The sequence below is a fragment of the Gymnoscopelus braueri genome (assembly GCF_963280865.1).
Source record: "Gymnoscopelus braueri genome assembly, chromosome: 11".
Taxonomy (NCBI): Eukaryota; Metazoa; Chordata; class Actinopteri; order Myctophiformes; family Myctophidae; genus Gymnoscopelus; species Gymnoscopelus braueri.
In genome coordinates, this window is record NC_137613.1 from 48,832,602 (window position 1) to 48,849,948 (window position 17,347).

The following is a 17,347-nucleotide window of genomic DNA, read 5'->3' on the forward strand; positions in this document are numbered from 1 at the left end:
TAAAAAGAAATGGAAGACCTTTCTGTTTGTCACAGCCTTTCACTGAGGTTATTGATTCTGAACTTAATTTAATCATTTTATTGTATTAGTATTAACTCATTAGTTTCACTCATTAGAGGTGTGGGTGATGGCAGTGATGGTTCTGGAGGGGAGGTAGAGTTGTGTATCATGTTCATAATAGTGGAAACGGAGGCCATGTCTGTGAAGTATCTGTCCAAGGGGGAGCATGTACAGGATGAAGAGGAGAGGACCAAGTACTGAACCTTGGGGGAAGACGTAGGTGACAGGAGATTTGAATGATTGGCAGTTGTTAATGAAGTTGAAATTATGTCTGCCAGTGAGGTATGATTTGAACCAGGAGAGGGCAGTGTCAGGGATTTCAAGGGTGGATTTGAGGCGTGAGATGAGTTTGAAATGGTGTAGTATGGTATCAAAAGCGCGTGATTTGGGAGCGTACGGGAGTGCTTGGCAAGCCACGCCCCCGGAGTCCCGCTGGAATCAATCAAAAGCAGCACTGAGGTCGATGAGGATGTTGAGTGAGCCAGTGTCAGAGGATAGCAGGAGGTGATGAGGGTAGTCTGTGCCGTGTTTGGTGCAGAAGCCGGATTGAAATTGTTCGTAGAGGTCATTTGTTTCTAGGTATGTAGTAATTTGGGTTGCGACAGCAAGGGATTCTTGGATTCCAGGATTTCTGACAGAAATGGGAGGTTTGAGAAGGGTTGGTAATTATTGGGGGAGTCATGTTTTAATTGTATACAAATATCCTTTTATAATGCGTTTCTGTTGCTCTCTCTTACTGTTCTAAATGCTCAAGACACTTGTGTATATATAGGGAAAGTAGACAAAAGAAGATGTTAGTGCTTGATATTTACCTGGTGTCATATTGTCTGTAGCGGCCCTTGGATATGAATGATGACGAAGGTGGATGGTTTCAACGGGTGTATTTATTCTCTTCTTCAACACTGAATGAAGCTGTATTCGAACACCGTGAAAACTATAAAAAATAGAAATAAATACTGTTACAATCATATTAAATCATTTCATAGTTTCACTCAACAATAAAATCAGTGCATTTCAAAGCATCACTTTCGGTACAATTAAGTACAATTCAACAATAAAATAGTTAATTTATAGTTGATATAATTCAGTGAATTAATAACCCATTTCAAATGCAAAGCCAAACGAAAATGTACCATAACCAAATCGAAATACCAGACAAACAATTAATAGATCCAAATTAAATCAGAAAGAAAACCAAACAAACAAAAGAACACTCCTGTAACTCGCTCCGCTATCCAGGGGTGCTATGGGCTGCATACAAAACCACCTTGGCATCAGGTAACTCAAAGAATCATTTCGTTGCACCAAGTCACAACAGACACTGAACAATATATAAACAACCTTACTCAAACTGCGCACTTAAAGTGCAGAATACAGGGTTACAGGTAACAAATAGGCTACAGAACAAACAAACATTCCGTACCGTGTCGCGCTACGTTGGTGTGCAAACGTGCGTCTCTCTGCTCTGACCGTCACTGAGTGAATGGATCTGTCTGTGAAGCTAGCATGCCTCAGTTAAGTTAGGACCCCAACGGAAACAAGTCCGCAAGGACTTTTTTGGTCGGACCTTTTAGACAAAAGTATTATAAATGTAACTGTGTCGTTTTACATTCTTTTGCCTAATACAAATTTCAATCAATCAATCAATCAAAGTCTAGTCTCGCGTAGCCAGACAACTATTCCACAATCTCTGAATGCTATATAGAGTCTGGAACTACAACTCCCAAAATCCGAGAGAGGAAACTGGCACTTCCGTTCACGAACATATTTACTTTTTAATTTCCATTTCTGCTAAGCAGCAAGCTATGTATACTTAGATGATTTGTATTGATATTAGGATAAATTTGCGCGACTGTAAAGACGAAACGGAAATGGAGAGGAGGCTCCACATCCGGTTTATATTCTAATCATGATCAGAGCTTCCGAGTCCCAGACTGTATGCCGGAAATATTTGAAAATTGTGGGAGGCAACAGTCTGGTAACGCGAGACTAATCAAAGTCTGGTCTGGTGACAGGAAGTGTCAAAAATAAAGGTACCCCAAAATGCACAGGAACAGGAAGTGTCAAAATAAAGGTATCCCAAAATACGCAAAGTAAATAACAAATCAACTTCAAACTAAAGAAACAATTGAAGTTAAAAGGAATAAAGTGTCACAGACACTTACCGGTACATTGTCTTTGAGGCACTACTGTACAGACTTCTCTTTGCACTCCTCCTATTTAACTATTTAGTCTACATTGTTGATGACTAGGGTACGGCTCATCCTACTCTGATCTCACACCTATTCACCTGTTTTCTAGGCTGTGTGTTTTCCACTTCCTGTCGGATTTCATTGGATATCATTAGTCATCTGACCAGTTTCATTGGATTTCATTGGATCAAATCGACAGGAAGTGGAACACACACAGGAAGTGAAAAGCCTAGGAAACAGGTGAAAGCTCCGTTCCGGTAGCAAATATAACACATCCGTTTTTTGAGCTAGCAACTCTAAGGTTTCCGGTTGCCTTCAAAGTAAGAGCACCGCATTTAATGTTTTATGAAAGACATACATGCATTTCGAAAAAGACATTTATACAGTGGTGGAAAGTAACTAAGTACATGTAATCAATTACTGTACTATGCATTTTGAAAAATACACGTATACAGTGGTGGAAAGTAACTAAGTACTACTCCCCTACATTTCAGAGGCAGATATTATACTAGTTACTTGTTACTTTGTATATTTTTGATTATAATTACAAGACCACTTCAGCCCTATTTAAACTTTGGAAATTTGAAAATAGCCGATCTACAAGCAAAAGATTTTTATATTTATACAAGACCACTTCAGCCCTATTTAAACTTTGGCAATTTGAAAATAGCCGATCTACAAGCAAAATATTTGTATATTTAATTACATTTTGATACCAGTACTTTTACTCAATTACATTTAGAATTCAGGACTTTTACTTTTGCAGAGTATTTCTACATTGCAGTATTGATACTTTTACTTAAGTAAAACATTTTAGTACTTTTTCCACCACTGCATTGATGGATGTATTTATAAGAATTAGCCTACGCCCTAACAGGTCGTTATTGAAATTGGCCTTTGATCCACATTCAATGGGCACTTAGCACATTTTCCATACACCCATCTTTAACCACTGTGATTAGACTGTAAACAGGTTTCAGTTTTAAATTGGAATGCCAAAGATGGTAATCCCCTTTCTATAAATAATAATAGTAGCTTGTACAGGTGTAACATGTGGGGGGTTTATAACATATTTAACAATAACAATACAATACAGTGTGTGTGTGTGTGTGTGTGTGTGTGTGGGGGTGGGTGGGTGTGGGTGTGGGTGGGTGGGTGGGTGTGTGTGAGTGAGAACTGTTCCATAACTGAGCGCCCCTGAACTTGATAAAAAATTGATATAGACCAGTAGTACAGAATGTTGGTGAACATTGAGAGATAATTTGAAAAAAAAAAAAAAAAGTGGCAGGCCGTCCAGTGCGGCCAGAGGTAAGAAAAGAAAGTGGCGTTTTCAGACAACAGTGGACACTGGACAGGCGCCGGCGGACACTGCCAACACTTCTGACATACCACGCGTGAGGGGACACCTCCCCTACAACGCCACACTCTCGGATAAGCCCGAGAGGTGTAAAAAAAAGTGTGGCGGACCGTCCAGTGAGATCAGAGGTCAGAAAAGTGCAGTTTTCAGACAACAGTGGACACTGGACAGGCACCGGCGGACACTGCCGACACTTCTGACATACGCACGCGTGCGGGGACACCTCCCCTACAACGCCACACTCTCGGATAAGCCCGAGAGGTGTAAAAAAAAGTGTGGCGGACCGTCCAGTGAGGTCAGAGGTCAGAAAAGTGCCAATTCCACCAATTGCGTGATCATCTGGGAGGACACTGATGTCAGCACATCAAAAACTCTGTAACTGTTGGCTTACAAAAGTGCTGGGACAATATGTGCATTTTTTTCAACACTCGAAAGCAAGAGCTCATGGTACTCATCGTTCATCTTATCACTCAGCCACCCGTTATTCTCCACAGCTGGCTTTGGAATGGATCTCACTTTTGTATCCCTTGTCTGCTTGTGTTGTTTGCATCTGTCTGTGCATTTATGTTTTTGTTCGACCTGCTGAAGGTTGATTAGTTTCACACTATTAGTTTTCTCGTATGACACGACAGAGAAACTAGCTGTGGTCAGTATTTTTAGCATCAGCTCAAAGGTATAGCCTGCTGTGTCATTGGATGCATTTGTCATAATATGCCATTGCTGGTCTTTACAGGTGTACAATGACACATATGGTGACTTGTCAAAAAATGCACAAATGCTGGACACAGCATAATCATTTTGGTGGTACAGACCGGAGAGAGTGAACGTTTTGGGAATTTCTGCACCAGATCTTAGCAGGAGAAGTAAAGTCTGTGGGCTGTGAATTACTTGATAGGTTGATAAGCTTAAGTCCTGCTTACATGTTTCACATTGGTCAAGTTGAGCAGAACATATTTTTGCAACTGTGTCCAAGATGCCTTTTTGTGACACTTCAAGTGGCTGCACTATGAGTTGTGACATGTTCTTTCTAGATGGTACGGCCTGGTCACCACATTGAGTACAAATATAGCGACCAAGACTTTTAAGGCAAAGCAGGTCATTTCCAAGGAAAGGAGTCCCACAAAGCTGTTTAATATGTGGCACACTTCTGTCATAGAAAATTGCAGAGACATTAATGACACCACCTGAGTGTTGGCAACATTGAGTTTCTCAAGCGCTTTTTTAAACAATGCTGGGGACTTCGCTGCTGCTGCTGCTAGCCGTGTGTGACATTTTTGGAAAGCAGATGTCTGTTTTAGAAATGTTAGTATTGGTAATGGTATGGCTTCACACATATTGTGATTTGGTCTTTCATTGCAAAAAAACACATCCACATCATGGCCAATATCTTCCAAATTGTCCTCTATTGTGATGCCAGCATTAAGTGGTGCATCATTACATTTCACATAGAAATAAATGTACCCACGTGGTTTCGCCACTTGCAATGCATTTGCTGGTTGGAGGATGTTTATAATTGTATAATCTGCTTTAATTACAACATTGTCATAAAGCAAATGTGCCCAGAAGTGTCCGGCTTTGGCCATAGACCGCCGAAGTCTGACGTCATTTACACATCCTTTGTTTGTCTACCTGGTTCGCAGTTTTCCACCCCCGTTCTGAATCCCATAGACGTATTTAATATCGCGTCAAATAAGAACTGTGTTCCAAAAATAAACAAATGACCCCGGCGTGTTGACTCTTATGGATATGAAGCATCAACTGACGGTGAGAAAACGCTAATGTTACTTCCGCCGAATTAGTTACATTTTCGCCAGAAACAGACTGTATCAAATATAAGTGACTGACTATCATAAACGATACAGAACCCCCTCCCTGACAATAACGCCGACACGCGGTGTTTATTTTTGGACCACAATTCTTATATGAGACGATTCTAAGATGACCCAATGTTATTCTCCATAGAGAAATTACTTCCGCAAACCTGGGGATGAACGAGTCACGTCAGGACTTCGGTGCTCTATTGAGCCTGCATGACAAATGATTGCAGATGCAGTATCGATTGTAGGGTTGCTTTTAGCCAACAATTACTCTCGTTAATTGCAAACCTGCATATACTATTGCATATACTATTGCATATTTCCTCATTTGTGCCTCTGTTTTGTGCCTTTGTTTTGTCTGGCACACTTGCTGAGCTGTCATTTTATGAGAAAATCTTTGAATTTGCTGGTGGCCGATGTTGATAAGAGCGTCTCAGCTGTGGCGGCATAGTTTTTTTTTTGTTCCACGTTTCTACAGGTGGTGGGTGTGGACGCTGTGATGCCTGTGGTATCCTGTAGCCTACTTTGTCAATGAAATCTATGGCTGACTGCTTGTATAGTGAGCGTATGTGCTTAATACATTCGTCAAGTCTGTATTTCTCATTTCGTAAAAGCAACAATTTTGTGTTTTTGAACATGGCCTCACTAATAGCTGTGCTTTTCTTACTCTGGTTTATTTGTGCTGCATAGGCTCCAGAGAATCGCTGCAAATCACCTGAGAGTAGATCTGACCATATTGGAATAGTTGGGAGGAAGTTTGAGAACAGTTTGTTTAAAATAGTTTCTCCATGGTATTGATTTTCACCTGTGTCATTGCTGGTTTTAATTGTATTATTGGCTGTAGCCCTTGTTCAAAATAGTCTTTGAAGGGAGATGTACCTTCACAAACATCAGCAGTCAAGTCAAATATATCATCAACCACAGTGTCATATAAATTAGCAGTGAAATGTTGAGACCTGTTTCTACAGAGACTGTGCTTAACACAACCAAACAAAATATGTCAGTAACAAGTAACAATACTGATGTAATGAAGTAGAAATAAAATTATAGATAACAGAAATAAAATTAAAGTACAGATGGAATGGCAGGTATGATAAACCTTGTGCGTATGTCACAAGTGCCACGACAAATAGCTGTCTCGTGTCCAGTAAAGGCTATGCACTGAAAATTGCCCTTTTCTGACCCCTGACCTCATTGGACGGCCCGCCACTTTTCAAATTACACCTCTCGGGCTTATCCGAGAGTGTGGCGTTGTAGGGGAGGTGTCCCCGCACGCGTGCGTATGTCAGAAGTGTCGGCAGTGTCCGCCGGCGCCTGTCCAGTGTCCACTGTTGTCTGAAAACGGCACTTTTCTGACCTCTGACCTCACTGGACGGTCCGCCACACTTTGTTTTACACCTCTCGGGCTTATCCGAGAGTGTGGCGTTGTAGGGGAGGTGTCCCCGCACGCGTGCGTATGTCAGAAGTGTCGGCAGTGTCCGCCGGCGCCTGTCCAGTGTCCACTGTTGTCTGAAAATGGCACTTTTCTGACCTCTGACCTCACTGGACGGTCCGCCACCCTTTTTTTTACACCTCTCGGGCTTATCCGAGAGTGTGGCGTTGTAGGGGAGGTGTCCCCGCACGCGTGCGTATGTCAGAAGTGTCGGCAGTGTCCGCCGGCGCCTGTCCAGTGTCCACTGTTGTCTGAAAACGGCACTTTTCTGACCTCTGACCTCACTGGACGGTCCGCCACCCTTTTTTTTACACCTCTCGGGCTTATCCGAGAGTGTGGTGTTGTAGGGGAGGTGTCCCCGCACGCGTGCGTATGTCAGAAGTGTCGGCAGTGTCCGCCGGCGCCTGTCCAGTGTCCACTGTTGTCTGAAAACGGCACTTTTCTGACCTCTGACCTCACTTGACGGTCCGCCACACTTTGTTTTACACCTCTCGGGCTTATCCGAGAGTGTGGCCTTGTAGGGGAGGTGACAGTAATTGGAGTAATAGACCCTCTTCTCGACGTTTAGACTCCGGCACAGCCACATGTCTTCCTCACAAACAACACAACATGTCATGTAATGAGACACCCACAGACCACAAGACTCCAGACACCTGTTGCAGCTTGAATTTTTGATTTTTATTTTCTCTGGTTCTCGGTTTTATTTGATTTGATAAAACTGAAAGGGGAAGCAGAAAATATCCCTCCTTTCAAAATGAAACATATTCATCAGAAACGTTCCGTTGCATATCAGAAATATATATCTTAGTCACATTCCATACAGTGTACATCATGCCACTGTGACCTGGCTTACAATGCAGGGATTGCAATTTTGTAAAAACAAACAAACAAAACATGTTTATCAAGATAATATAAACATTAATTCTATGCATCATTTAGCCATATAGATCATGCAGCAGATTACACAATGCATGCGGGATGCAAGATCGCATGCTCCAACACCCACAAAAACCTTCCCTATTCTGGGGCAAACATTCTGCAAAAATAGCCGATCTTCAAGCTCACAACGTGCTTAGGCGTTGGGAGCTTGTAGATCTGCTATTTTCGCCTATGAGATTTGAGTGAAATACAAGAGGACCCAGTCGACCCCGGTCAACTAAGTATAGTATAGGGCTTAATTGGTGTTCAATTGTATTATAAATTACTTAGTTATTTCAGTGTTCTTTTTTTATGTTTTTTTTTTATATTGATTGTTTTCAGGTTTGACATACAGTATTTAAGGATTCACCGTTTAAAGCACTTAAATTATACTTAGATAAGCGGGGCCCCCCAGGGGTCTATACTAGGACCCCATACTTTTTTCACCTGTACACCATATCTCTTTGCCGAAACTAGTCTCGGTACAAGCTTGTAGATCTGCTATTTTTGCCAAATGTTCGCCCTAGAATAGGGAGGCTAATAGGGTTCATGTGGTTAATTATACTGCCTTGTCCAATTTGAATAAAGGAATCCTGGAAGCTGCCACCCATCTCCTGGACAATTTACAAACTGTACAATTTGCCATTGAGCTTTTTCTTTTTTAACCCTTTGTAATATATACTGTCGCTATCTTTTGAATATGATGGAAGACTGAGGCAGTGAATGACTTTGACTTCTTTTTCCAGTTGTGCTCTTGAGCTTTGGTCTACCTGTAGTGCACATCAGGTTCTCATCATCAACAACTAGGGTTGGTATCCGGAACAGGAGGAACCGGAGGAACCGGAACCAGCATTGAGGAACCGGAATGGGTTCCATCCACATTTGGAACTGTTTCCGGAACCGGGGTTATCAAACTGTCAGAGCTGGTATGTGGATTTCACGTCTGCTCTACAATTCAATATTGGTGGTTCTCAAACTTTTCAAGGACCACCATAACTCTGAGAGTGTACAAATGGAACCAAATGGACCCGTATTTGTACACTCTCAGAGCTAGGAACCGTTAACCCATTTAGACCTGAGGCCGATTCTAAAAAACGCCTTCTAAATCCTGACCTGAAGTTTTCTGAAAAACTTTAAATATTTTTCCAAAAAAGGCAAAAAATGTATGTTGCTATATAGAGCACCGAAGTCTGATGTAATTTACACATCCTACCAGGTTGTTTTTTTCCCCCCATTCTGAATTCCCATAGATGTGTTTAATATCGCATCAAATAAGAACTGTGTTCCAAAAATAAACAAATGATCCCGGCGGTTTGACTCTTATGGATGCGAAACATCAACTGACGGTGAGAAAACGCTAATGTTACTTCCGCAGAATTAGAAACATTTTCGCCAGAAACAGACTGTATCAAATATGAGTGACTGACTATCATAAACGATACAGAGCCACCCCCCTGACAATATTGGCGAGACAGTTTGTTTATTTTTGGACCACAATTCTTATATGAGACGATTCTAAGACGACCCAATATTATTCTCCATAGAGAAATTACTTCTACGACCCAGGGGATGAATGAGTGACTCGTCAGTACTTCTGTACTCTATACTGTACATAGCAACAGGAATTTGACCGCTATGAGGGAACCGATAAGGAACCAAAACCCTTAAGGATCCCAACCCTATCAACAACATGGATCACTCCAATAACCTCCGCCTGTTCAACCCGTCTAGCACCATAGAACACACCAACACTGTTTCATTGCATTCTTCTATTAGCTGCATTAAAGGACCATACCACTGTCCCTAAAATGTCCACTGTTAACACCGGACACATAAAACCTTCCCAATTTCCCACAAAGTTGCTTTAGAGTATTTTTTTGGAGATGTCCTGTTTATATGTTGTCCATATTCAATAAACGGGTGCATTTTTTTTTTACAATTCTTTCATTAAAACCCACTGTATCGTTAAAAGCCTCAAATTTGTGTCTTTTTATCGAAATTGTATCTTTACCTTTGTGCACGGAACTATTTTTTTCCAGGCGTATTGATATCTATGTGCAACTTTAAAATAGTTTGTATTAGAGTAATACAGTCATTTCATATAAAAATAAACGGCGTAGTGGTTTTCAAAAAGGTGCATTACCTACAGTATACAGTAGGCCTCATGGAGTGTTTCCCAACACCGTTTCAACATGAATGGCAGTGAATGACGTTTAAAAATGTGCGCTGAAATCTACTACTAAATTATACACTGCATACACCAATGTACACGTTCTCTTTGTTCTTCTTTTTCTTTCTTTTTTTAAGACGGGGAAATCTCTGTTTTATTATTATCTTTATATTCTATATTCTGATGGTAATCATTATGTGTGTGTTCAGTAACAGGGGTCTCCCCAGCTGTCTAATAAACAGAAAATACATTTTCAGGCAGGTTACAAATTTCATCTAGTCAGGAGAAAGAACCGATTCATCAGCTTCAATTTTATACAGTTCCTTTTTTTTCATCACTTCTTATTTCACTTGTTTGTTCTGTATCCTGTATGATTGGATGACATTCTTATCAGGACCTGGACATGTATTTTCTGAGTGACCGGAGAGACGGGGAGACCCCTGTTACTGAACAAACGCTACACAGCAATGACTGCTATCACAATACAGAGCTATTTAACACTTCAAAGGAAGAAAAAAACGTACCCCACCCTTAATAAAAAAAAGACCGGTATGGTCCTTTACGTAATGTGCCATAATCCCTCATCATAACACCACCACCACCCCATCCTGTTTACTAGAAGTGCACCGAGCATGTAGTCAGACACTCTGACATACTATTAGATGTCAACACAACGCTGTAGTCCATTCCACTTCAACAGTTTGTGAGTCCCAAAACTGTTAGGCTCAGAGTCCAGTCTTCATTACAGTGGAGCCCAACGCAGGTGGAGGCCATTGTTGTGTGTCCTCATACCACCTCTAGAGGGCGCCGTCAGGTCTTGCACGAGGACCTACACTTTTGCATCGCAGTCTGACCAGAAACCTCACATCTCCGCGTTTTAACTTTTTTGTTTTGTAAATTAGTGGCATACTTTGCCATACTACAGTGTCTCAAAAAAGTAGTAAAACTAGCCGATGTACAAGCTCGCACAACGCGTTGCACCGCGACGTCTTGTGAGCTTAGAGATCTGCAATTTTTTTTAAATACAACAAATAATAAGTAAAAGTAAAAGTAGTTACGTCTGTCTGTTGGTTTATAATTGAACCAATGACAAGTATTAACATGAGATTGTGACTAAATAGTAACTGCATTTGATCCATTGGAAAACGGTTTCCCTTTTCCGTTTCCTGAAAAGTAACAGTTTTGGTCATACAAGGTTTCCGCCAGACAGCCCACGACTGCCCATTAAGTCTGAGAGCTGGTGTAATATAATAAATAATATAACGGTCCTCTTTTTCTTCATCGTCTGCGACCTTTCCTCGGACAGAACTTCTTGCTTTTCGGCTTTTCGGATCCCGACTCACCCGGTTCATAAACACCCTGGCTGGTAGTGGTGGTGGGGGTAAACAACCTGACTAATCCACCACTAATAAAAAGGGCCACAGCCGTTCTCTCAGCACAGCCGACGTGTGAGCTCTTCAGCGCCGCCCTGCCGCTCACTTCTATGAACTGCTGCTGAGTCTCCGTCGGATGAGAGAGGCGGGCTTGGCTTCGCTGTCCTCCAGGTCGCTCTCACATTGTCTCTGATTTTAAAAAAAGACCACAAGGAAACATGGGATCAGTGTATGAGTCAACTCCAGGGGGCGTCCCAGTCAGTGGTGGAAAAAGTACTCATGTTTTTTACTTAAGTAAAAGTATCGATACTGCAAAATAGTAAACGTCTCTTGAAAATAGCAGATCTACAAGCTCACAATGTGTTGCATCACGACGCATTGTGAGCTTGTAGATTGGCTATTTTCAAATGGCCGAAATGTATATAGGGCTGAAGCGGTTAATGTATGTTTTGTAATAATAATAATCGAATTCTACAAATTAACTAGTAACTAAAGTTTTCAAATAATTGTAGTGGAGTAAAGGTACAATATTTTGCCTCCGAGATGTAGTGGAGTAGAAGTAAAAGTATTGGAAATTGGAAATACTCAAGTAAAGTACAAATACCTCAAAATTGTACTTAAGTCAATTAGTTACTTATTTACTTTCCACCACTGGTCCCAGTGATTTCAAAGCTAGCAAAATACTACATTATCTGTGTGCATACGCAACGCGCACCTTTTGTTGGGGCCTTTTGGAGATTTTGGGGGGCCTTTACAGTTATGTTATAGTAACTTCACACCAGAAATGCTGTACATTGCATGTCTCATGTTATTGGCAGCAAAGTGTGTTTTGTCTTGTCAATATTAACCCATTTAGACCTGAGGCTGATTCTAAAAACACCTTCTAAATCCTGAAAAACTTCAAATATGTATTCAAAAATGACAACAAATGTATGTTGCTATATACTGTACATAGCAACAAGAACCCCAAAAGGGGTTCCCATCTTGAAAGGTATAGTTACAAATAGGGGTTCCCGCCCAAAATGAAAAAATAGCTTTAATGTATGTAAATGAACACCTACAAGAACAACATTAACGTACTGCTATGAAATGTAATGATTGCAGTCAATGTGACAGAAAATCTTTCTTTTTTCCTTCCAAAGCAAAGACCTAGCAAGCAAGCCCATCACTATATCTCCACTTACATTTAATGACCACTTGGCTTAAAACAAATTGACAAAATTGTTCTGCCTTTTTGCTTTGTGCATCCTTATCTTCCTGAATAACAAAAAGAGTACGTTTGGAGTTGCAAGAACTGTTGAACCGGAACGTTGGCAAGGCACTGCCGAAGTGCTTGAAATAATCTTGTTGGTTTGGCGTATGCTGCAGCCTTCATTTATACATTTCAAACACAGGAATGTTTTTCAAAGAGAGAGGCTGTCTTACCTCATCATCAGCCTCTTCACGGCTCTTACCCAGCAACTTCAAACGACACAGGCGATTACACACCCTCACCATGTTATAAGACATCTGTAATCATACAGAAATACAGCATTATCAGTGGTGGACAATAACGAAAGTACATTTACTTGAGTACTGTTCAGGGGCGTCAATTGGGTATGGCAAGGTATGGCAGTTTTTTTTTATAAAAGAAGTCATGAATAGTAGCCTAATGCAGGTGTAAGATCATTGTGTTTGTATTGTGTTATGGTGCGTGCCAAAAATCCTGAAGGGGGCGTCAACAAGTGTCATTTGGTAGCGGCGGACATCTTTGAGGGGTATAAACAGGTTGACTTAACATTGCCCCCCACAACTATGCCCCCCCCCCCCCTCCTGTGGTGACGGGAGGTATAATGCATAGTTTTCTATGCATTTCGGGGGTTTTCATTTTTGGATACTTATGACTTTCACTCCAATACATGTCAAAGGCAAATATTTGACAACTTAACATTTTAGTAATATATCGAAAATAGTGTTGTGAGCTTGTAGATTTGTAATTTTCACTATTTACTACTATTTCACTACTTAACCCAAGTAGCTACACATTTGACAGAGCAACTTTCACTTGTAGTGGAGTAATATCTATACTTTGACTCAAATACTGGAGTTGAGTATTTTGTCCACCACTGTTAGTTTTCGAGCAAGACACTATGAGGCACCATCTTGGTTTAGGGCAGTGGTTCTCAATCTGTGGGCCAGGACCCCTAGGGGGGTCCCCACATGATTTTTGGGGGGTCCCCAGATGGCAGTGAAGTGACAATTTAAGGACTTTTAAGACCTTTTTAAGAAACAGCGCCATTACTGCATCAAAAGTAATCAACAAACTATACTATAAAAATGGTCAAACATTGGCCAAATTGTGAAATAATATAAGAAAGATGCAAAAAATAAATAAATAGCCGATCTACAAGCTCACAATGCCTGGCAACAATATTTATCTTTGGAACCGAGTCGGACAGAATTGAATGTCTCAAGTCCTACAATTCCAAGTGCTTATCAGGGTGGTGGGGGGGGGGGGTCAAATATGATTATTTTGGGAGTTGGGGCCTGATTAGGTTGAGAATCACTGGTTTAGGGGCCCCAGAAACCTGTAAACACTGTAAAATACAAACAATAGATCTTCCCACATGAAAGCTCCCTCAGCTGCTCACGAAGGCGGTCGTAACATAACCTGCACCACACGCCTTCGCGTCCCTGCTCCTCTCCCCCCTCCCCCCTCCCCCCCTGGGCTCCTTTTTTTTCGCTCCTCCCACGCACTGCCCCCCTCTGGGGGCAGAGCGTGAGAGTAGTGCTTTTTTTGCCCGTTCCATTCCATTCCATCCCACCCCCCCCCCCCCCACCCAATTCTTGATATGAGGGAACGTACATTAGCGCCGTATGTATGGCTGCTGTGGTGTTGTTTTTAAGCTGCACTAAAATGTTTTTCACTCACTGTTTTACTTGTATTTCATGTGATGTGACAATAAAGTTCAATTCTAAAGTGCATCAGAAAGGCTGGACTCAAGAGTAATGCTTACATAAGGCCAGCAGGTGGCAGCAGAGTAGCAGTTAGTTTTCCTAGTGAGTCAGTATTGTTTGTTTCATAACAGAAGTCTGTACCCTGTAGTTTGAAGTGACTGACTTCAGCATTACTCAGCACTTTCTCTAGGTTTGTTCCATTATTAAACATTACTCTGCACTTTCTCTAGATTTGTTCCATTATTAAACATTACTCAGCACTTTCTCTAGGTTTGTCACATTAGTAAACATTACTCAGCACTTTCTCCATGTTTGTCACATTATTAAACATTACTCAGCACTTTATTTTCATCAATTAATATTAATAATATGAATTAAATGTAGGGTAAGTGATTTTTTTGTTTTTTGTTTAAAAAGGTTAAAGTACTATATTCTGATAGTAATCATTGCTACAGAGCGTTTGTTCGGTCACAGGGGTCTCTCCAGCTCTTTAGTAAACAGAATATAAATACATTTTCAGGTAGGTGACAACATTTAAGCCAATATGGAGAGAGCACTGAAAATGCATTTTCTGTTTAATAAAGAGCTGGAGAGACACGGGAGACTCCTTTTACTGAACACACACTCTATAGCAATGAGTACTATCAGAATATAGAGCTATTTAACACTTATTTTAACCAAAGTAAATCACTTACCCTACCGTTAATGTAATAATAATAATAATAATAATAACATTGATCTACATGCTCCTGCGGAGGAAATTCGTTTTTTCAGCTCAACCCAGCTGGATCGCTGCCCACAAGGGACGCGGTGCAATTAGGGGTTACTTAGGAGTCTTGCTCAAGGACACTTCGACCAGTCATATACATCTGACCAACGTATGACCAATCACAGTGTAGCCAAAATAGTTTGGGCAATCACGACATTTCGGAGGAAACACAAACGCCCGACATCTAATTCTGATCCCGCCCACTCGAATCTCTGAATGACGTCATATTGTCGCTTTGGACCAGCTGACCCGAAACTGACGTCGATGGCTAACTTTACTGTTTACTGCATGTCGCTCTATCACCATCACATCGGTTTGTTCAAGATAACAAGCCTGTGTTAGTTTGTTTGCAGGAATACGACTGACACTCGCCTTCCATTTGCGTCGGGCGTTGAACTTCTTGAAGCTCTTCATGTTGATGGAGGAGCGGTTTCTTTTGGCCGCTTGCTGCCGCGTGATTGGCTGAAAGAGAACGCCTCGTGTCAGTATTCGAACATTATTACTGCTCCAATCTGCTTCATTCAGTGCTGAACATTGGGCGAAAATAGCTGACCTACAAGCTCACAACACGTCGCAACGCGACGTGTTGTGAGCTTGTAGGTCAGCTATTTTCGAAGAGCTTTGATGTATAGAGGTAAAACAGGAGGGGGCTTAGTAAAGGGCCCTGGGGGACTCCGGTCAACTGAGTATACAAAAATGCATCATTTTAGTTATGTGCAGGCAAGTACATTTACTCAAGTGCTGTGCTTGAGGACAATTTTGAGGTATTTACTTTATCAATACTTTTACACCGCTACATCTCAGAGACAAAATGTTGTACTTTTTACTCTACTACAATTATTTGACAGCTTTAATTACTAGTTATTGAGTATTAATACAAAAACATACAGTACATTAAGTGATAAATGATGATGTATCAGTAGTAAATAGTTACTAAATAGTCCAATAATAGGATTCAAACAATCCCTTCTTCATAATGAATACTTTTACTTAGGTATTGTAATTACAGCATATCTTGATGACAATACCTTTCCACTTTTACTCAAGTAAAGTTTTGAATACAGGACTTTTACTCGTAACAGAGTGCTTACAGGTACTTTAAAGGGAAAAAAATCGGAGTACTTCTTCCATCACTGACAACTGGGAGGAAAATGAGAACAATTTGACCAGGGAGTTGGTACATTAGCATTTCACTGAGTCACAGCCCTGTGCAGCTCCTCGTAGGTGGAATGGAAAATATGTAAATGAGAGTCTGCAAAATGTACTGGACTGCGCTCGTTTACAGTGGTGGAAAAAGTACTCAAATGTTTTACGTAGAAGTACTCTGTTACAAGTGAAAGTCCGGAATTCAAAATTTACTTGAGTAAAAGTACAAAAGTATTGGTATCAAAATGTACTTAAAGTACCAAAAGTAAAAGTACTAAAATGTTTGAAAATAGCCGATCTACAAGCTCACAACGCGTCGCGACGCGTTGTGAGCTTGTAGATCTGCTATTTTCAAATAGCCTGGGTATAAAACAAGTAACTAGTAACTAAAGTTTTCAAATAATTGTAGTGGAGTAAAAGTACAATATTTTCAACTGAGATGTAGTGGAGTAGAAGTAAAAATATTGAACATTGGAAATACTCCATTAAAGTAAAAGTAACTCAAAATTGTACTTAAGTACAGTACTTGAGTAAATGTACTTAGTAACTTTCCACCACTGCTCGTTTGCATGGAGATGTAGATCATGGGGTGGGCAGTGTTTTTATTTGTTTTGTCCAGAGGGCCATACTGACTAAAGTGAGCGAAGGGCCACGCATTGGACAATTGACGTCACTCCTTCATGTTATGTAAAATTCTCACCTTGATCCAGGGGTGACGAAGACACTCCTCGGCAGTCATTCTTTCGCTGCGGGCAGACATGCAGACAGACAGACAGACCATTAGATGAGCAGAACAGGTCATTATTAAGAATAACAATAAAACAATAAAAACCTTTTGAATAGGGCTTAAGTGGTTAAATAAAATTAAGTTCAGATCATGTGTGTATTTTATATTTGTTTGATTGTTTATTGCATAATTAATACATTCACAGCCAGGGGTTTTCTAAAACAGACTGTAGCTTCTGCCAGCATTTTTTAAGCATTCTGACTAATCTTTAAGAACCACAGAATATTTATCTCCTGATCCCTGATGGTTGCTAATGACGGAGGGTTTCACTGTGCTTCTGTGAAAAAATAATAATATCATCGCGACCTCCCGTTCGCTTGTTCTACGCTGTTGAAAATAGCATGTTTCGAGATCTCCGTCAATGGCAAGGAATGTGTTAACTCTTTCAG

At 40.8% G+C, this 17,347-nt stretch overlaps 1 protein-coding gene across 2 annotated transcripts in view; it reads right to left on the reverse strand.

Moving 5' to 3' along the window:
• Positions 1 to 7,640: 7,640 nt before the first annotated feature.
• LOC308095378 (death-associated protein kinase 2-like) overlaps positions 7,641 to 17,347 on the reverse strand; it is a 40,377-nt gene continuing 30,670 nt past the window's right edge. The window contains exons 9-13 of one of the 2 annotated variants that reach the window (XR_013934064.1): positions 16,872 to 16,917; positions 15,398 to 15,487; positions 12,745 to 12,828; positions 9,359 to 11,508; positions 7,641 to 9,312 (exon numbers count right to left, since the gene is read on the reverse strand). Coding sequence is in view for 1 of the 2 variants with exons in the window: in XM_080442433.1 (XP_080298559.1) it covers positions 11,428 to 11,508; positions 12,745 to 12,828; positions 15,398 to 15,487; positions 16,872 to 16,917 (301 nt within the window). In the remaining variant the exon portion in view is untranslated. Of the gene's footprint in view, positions 11,509 to 12,744; positions 12,829 to 15,397; positions 15,488 to 16,871; positions 16,918 to 17,347 lie in introns of both variants that reach the window. The other variant, XM_080442433.1, reaches the window with a different exon arrangement.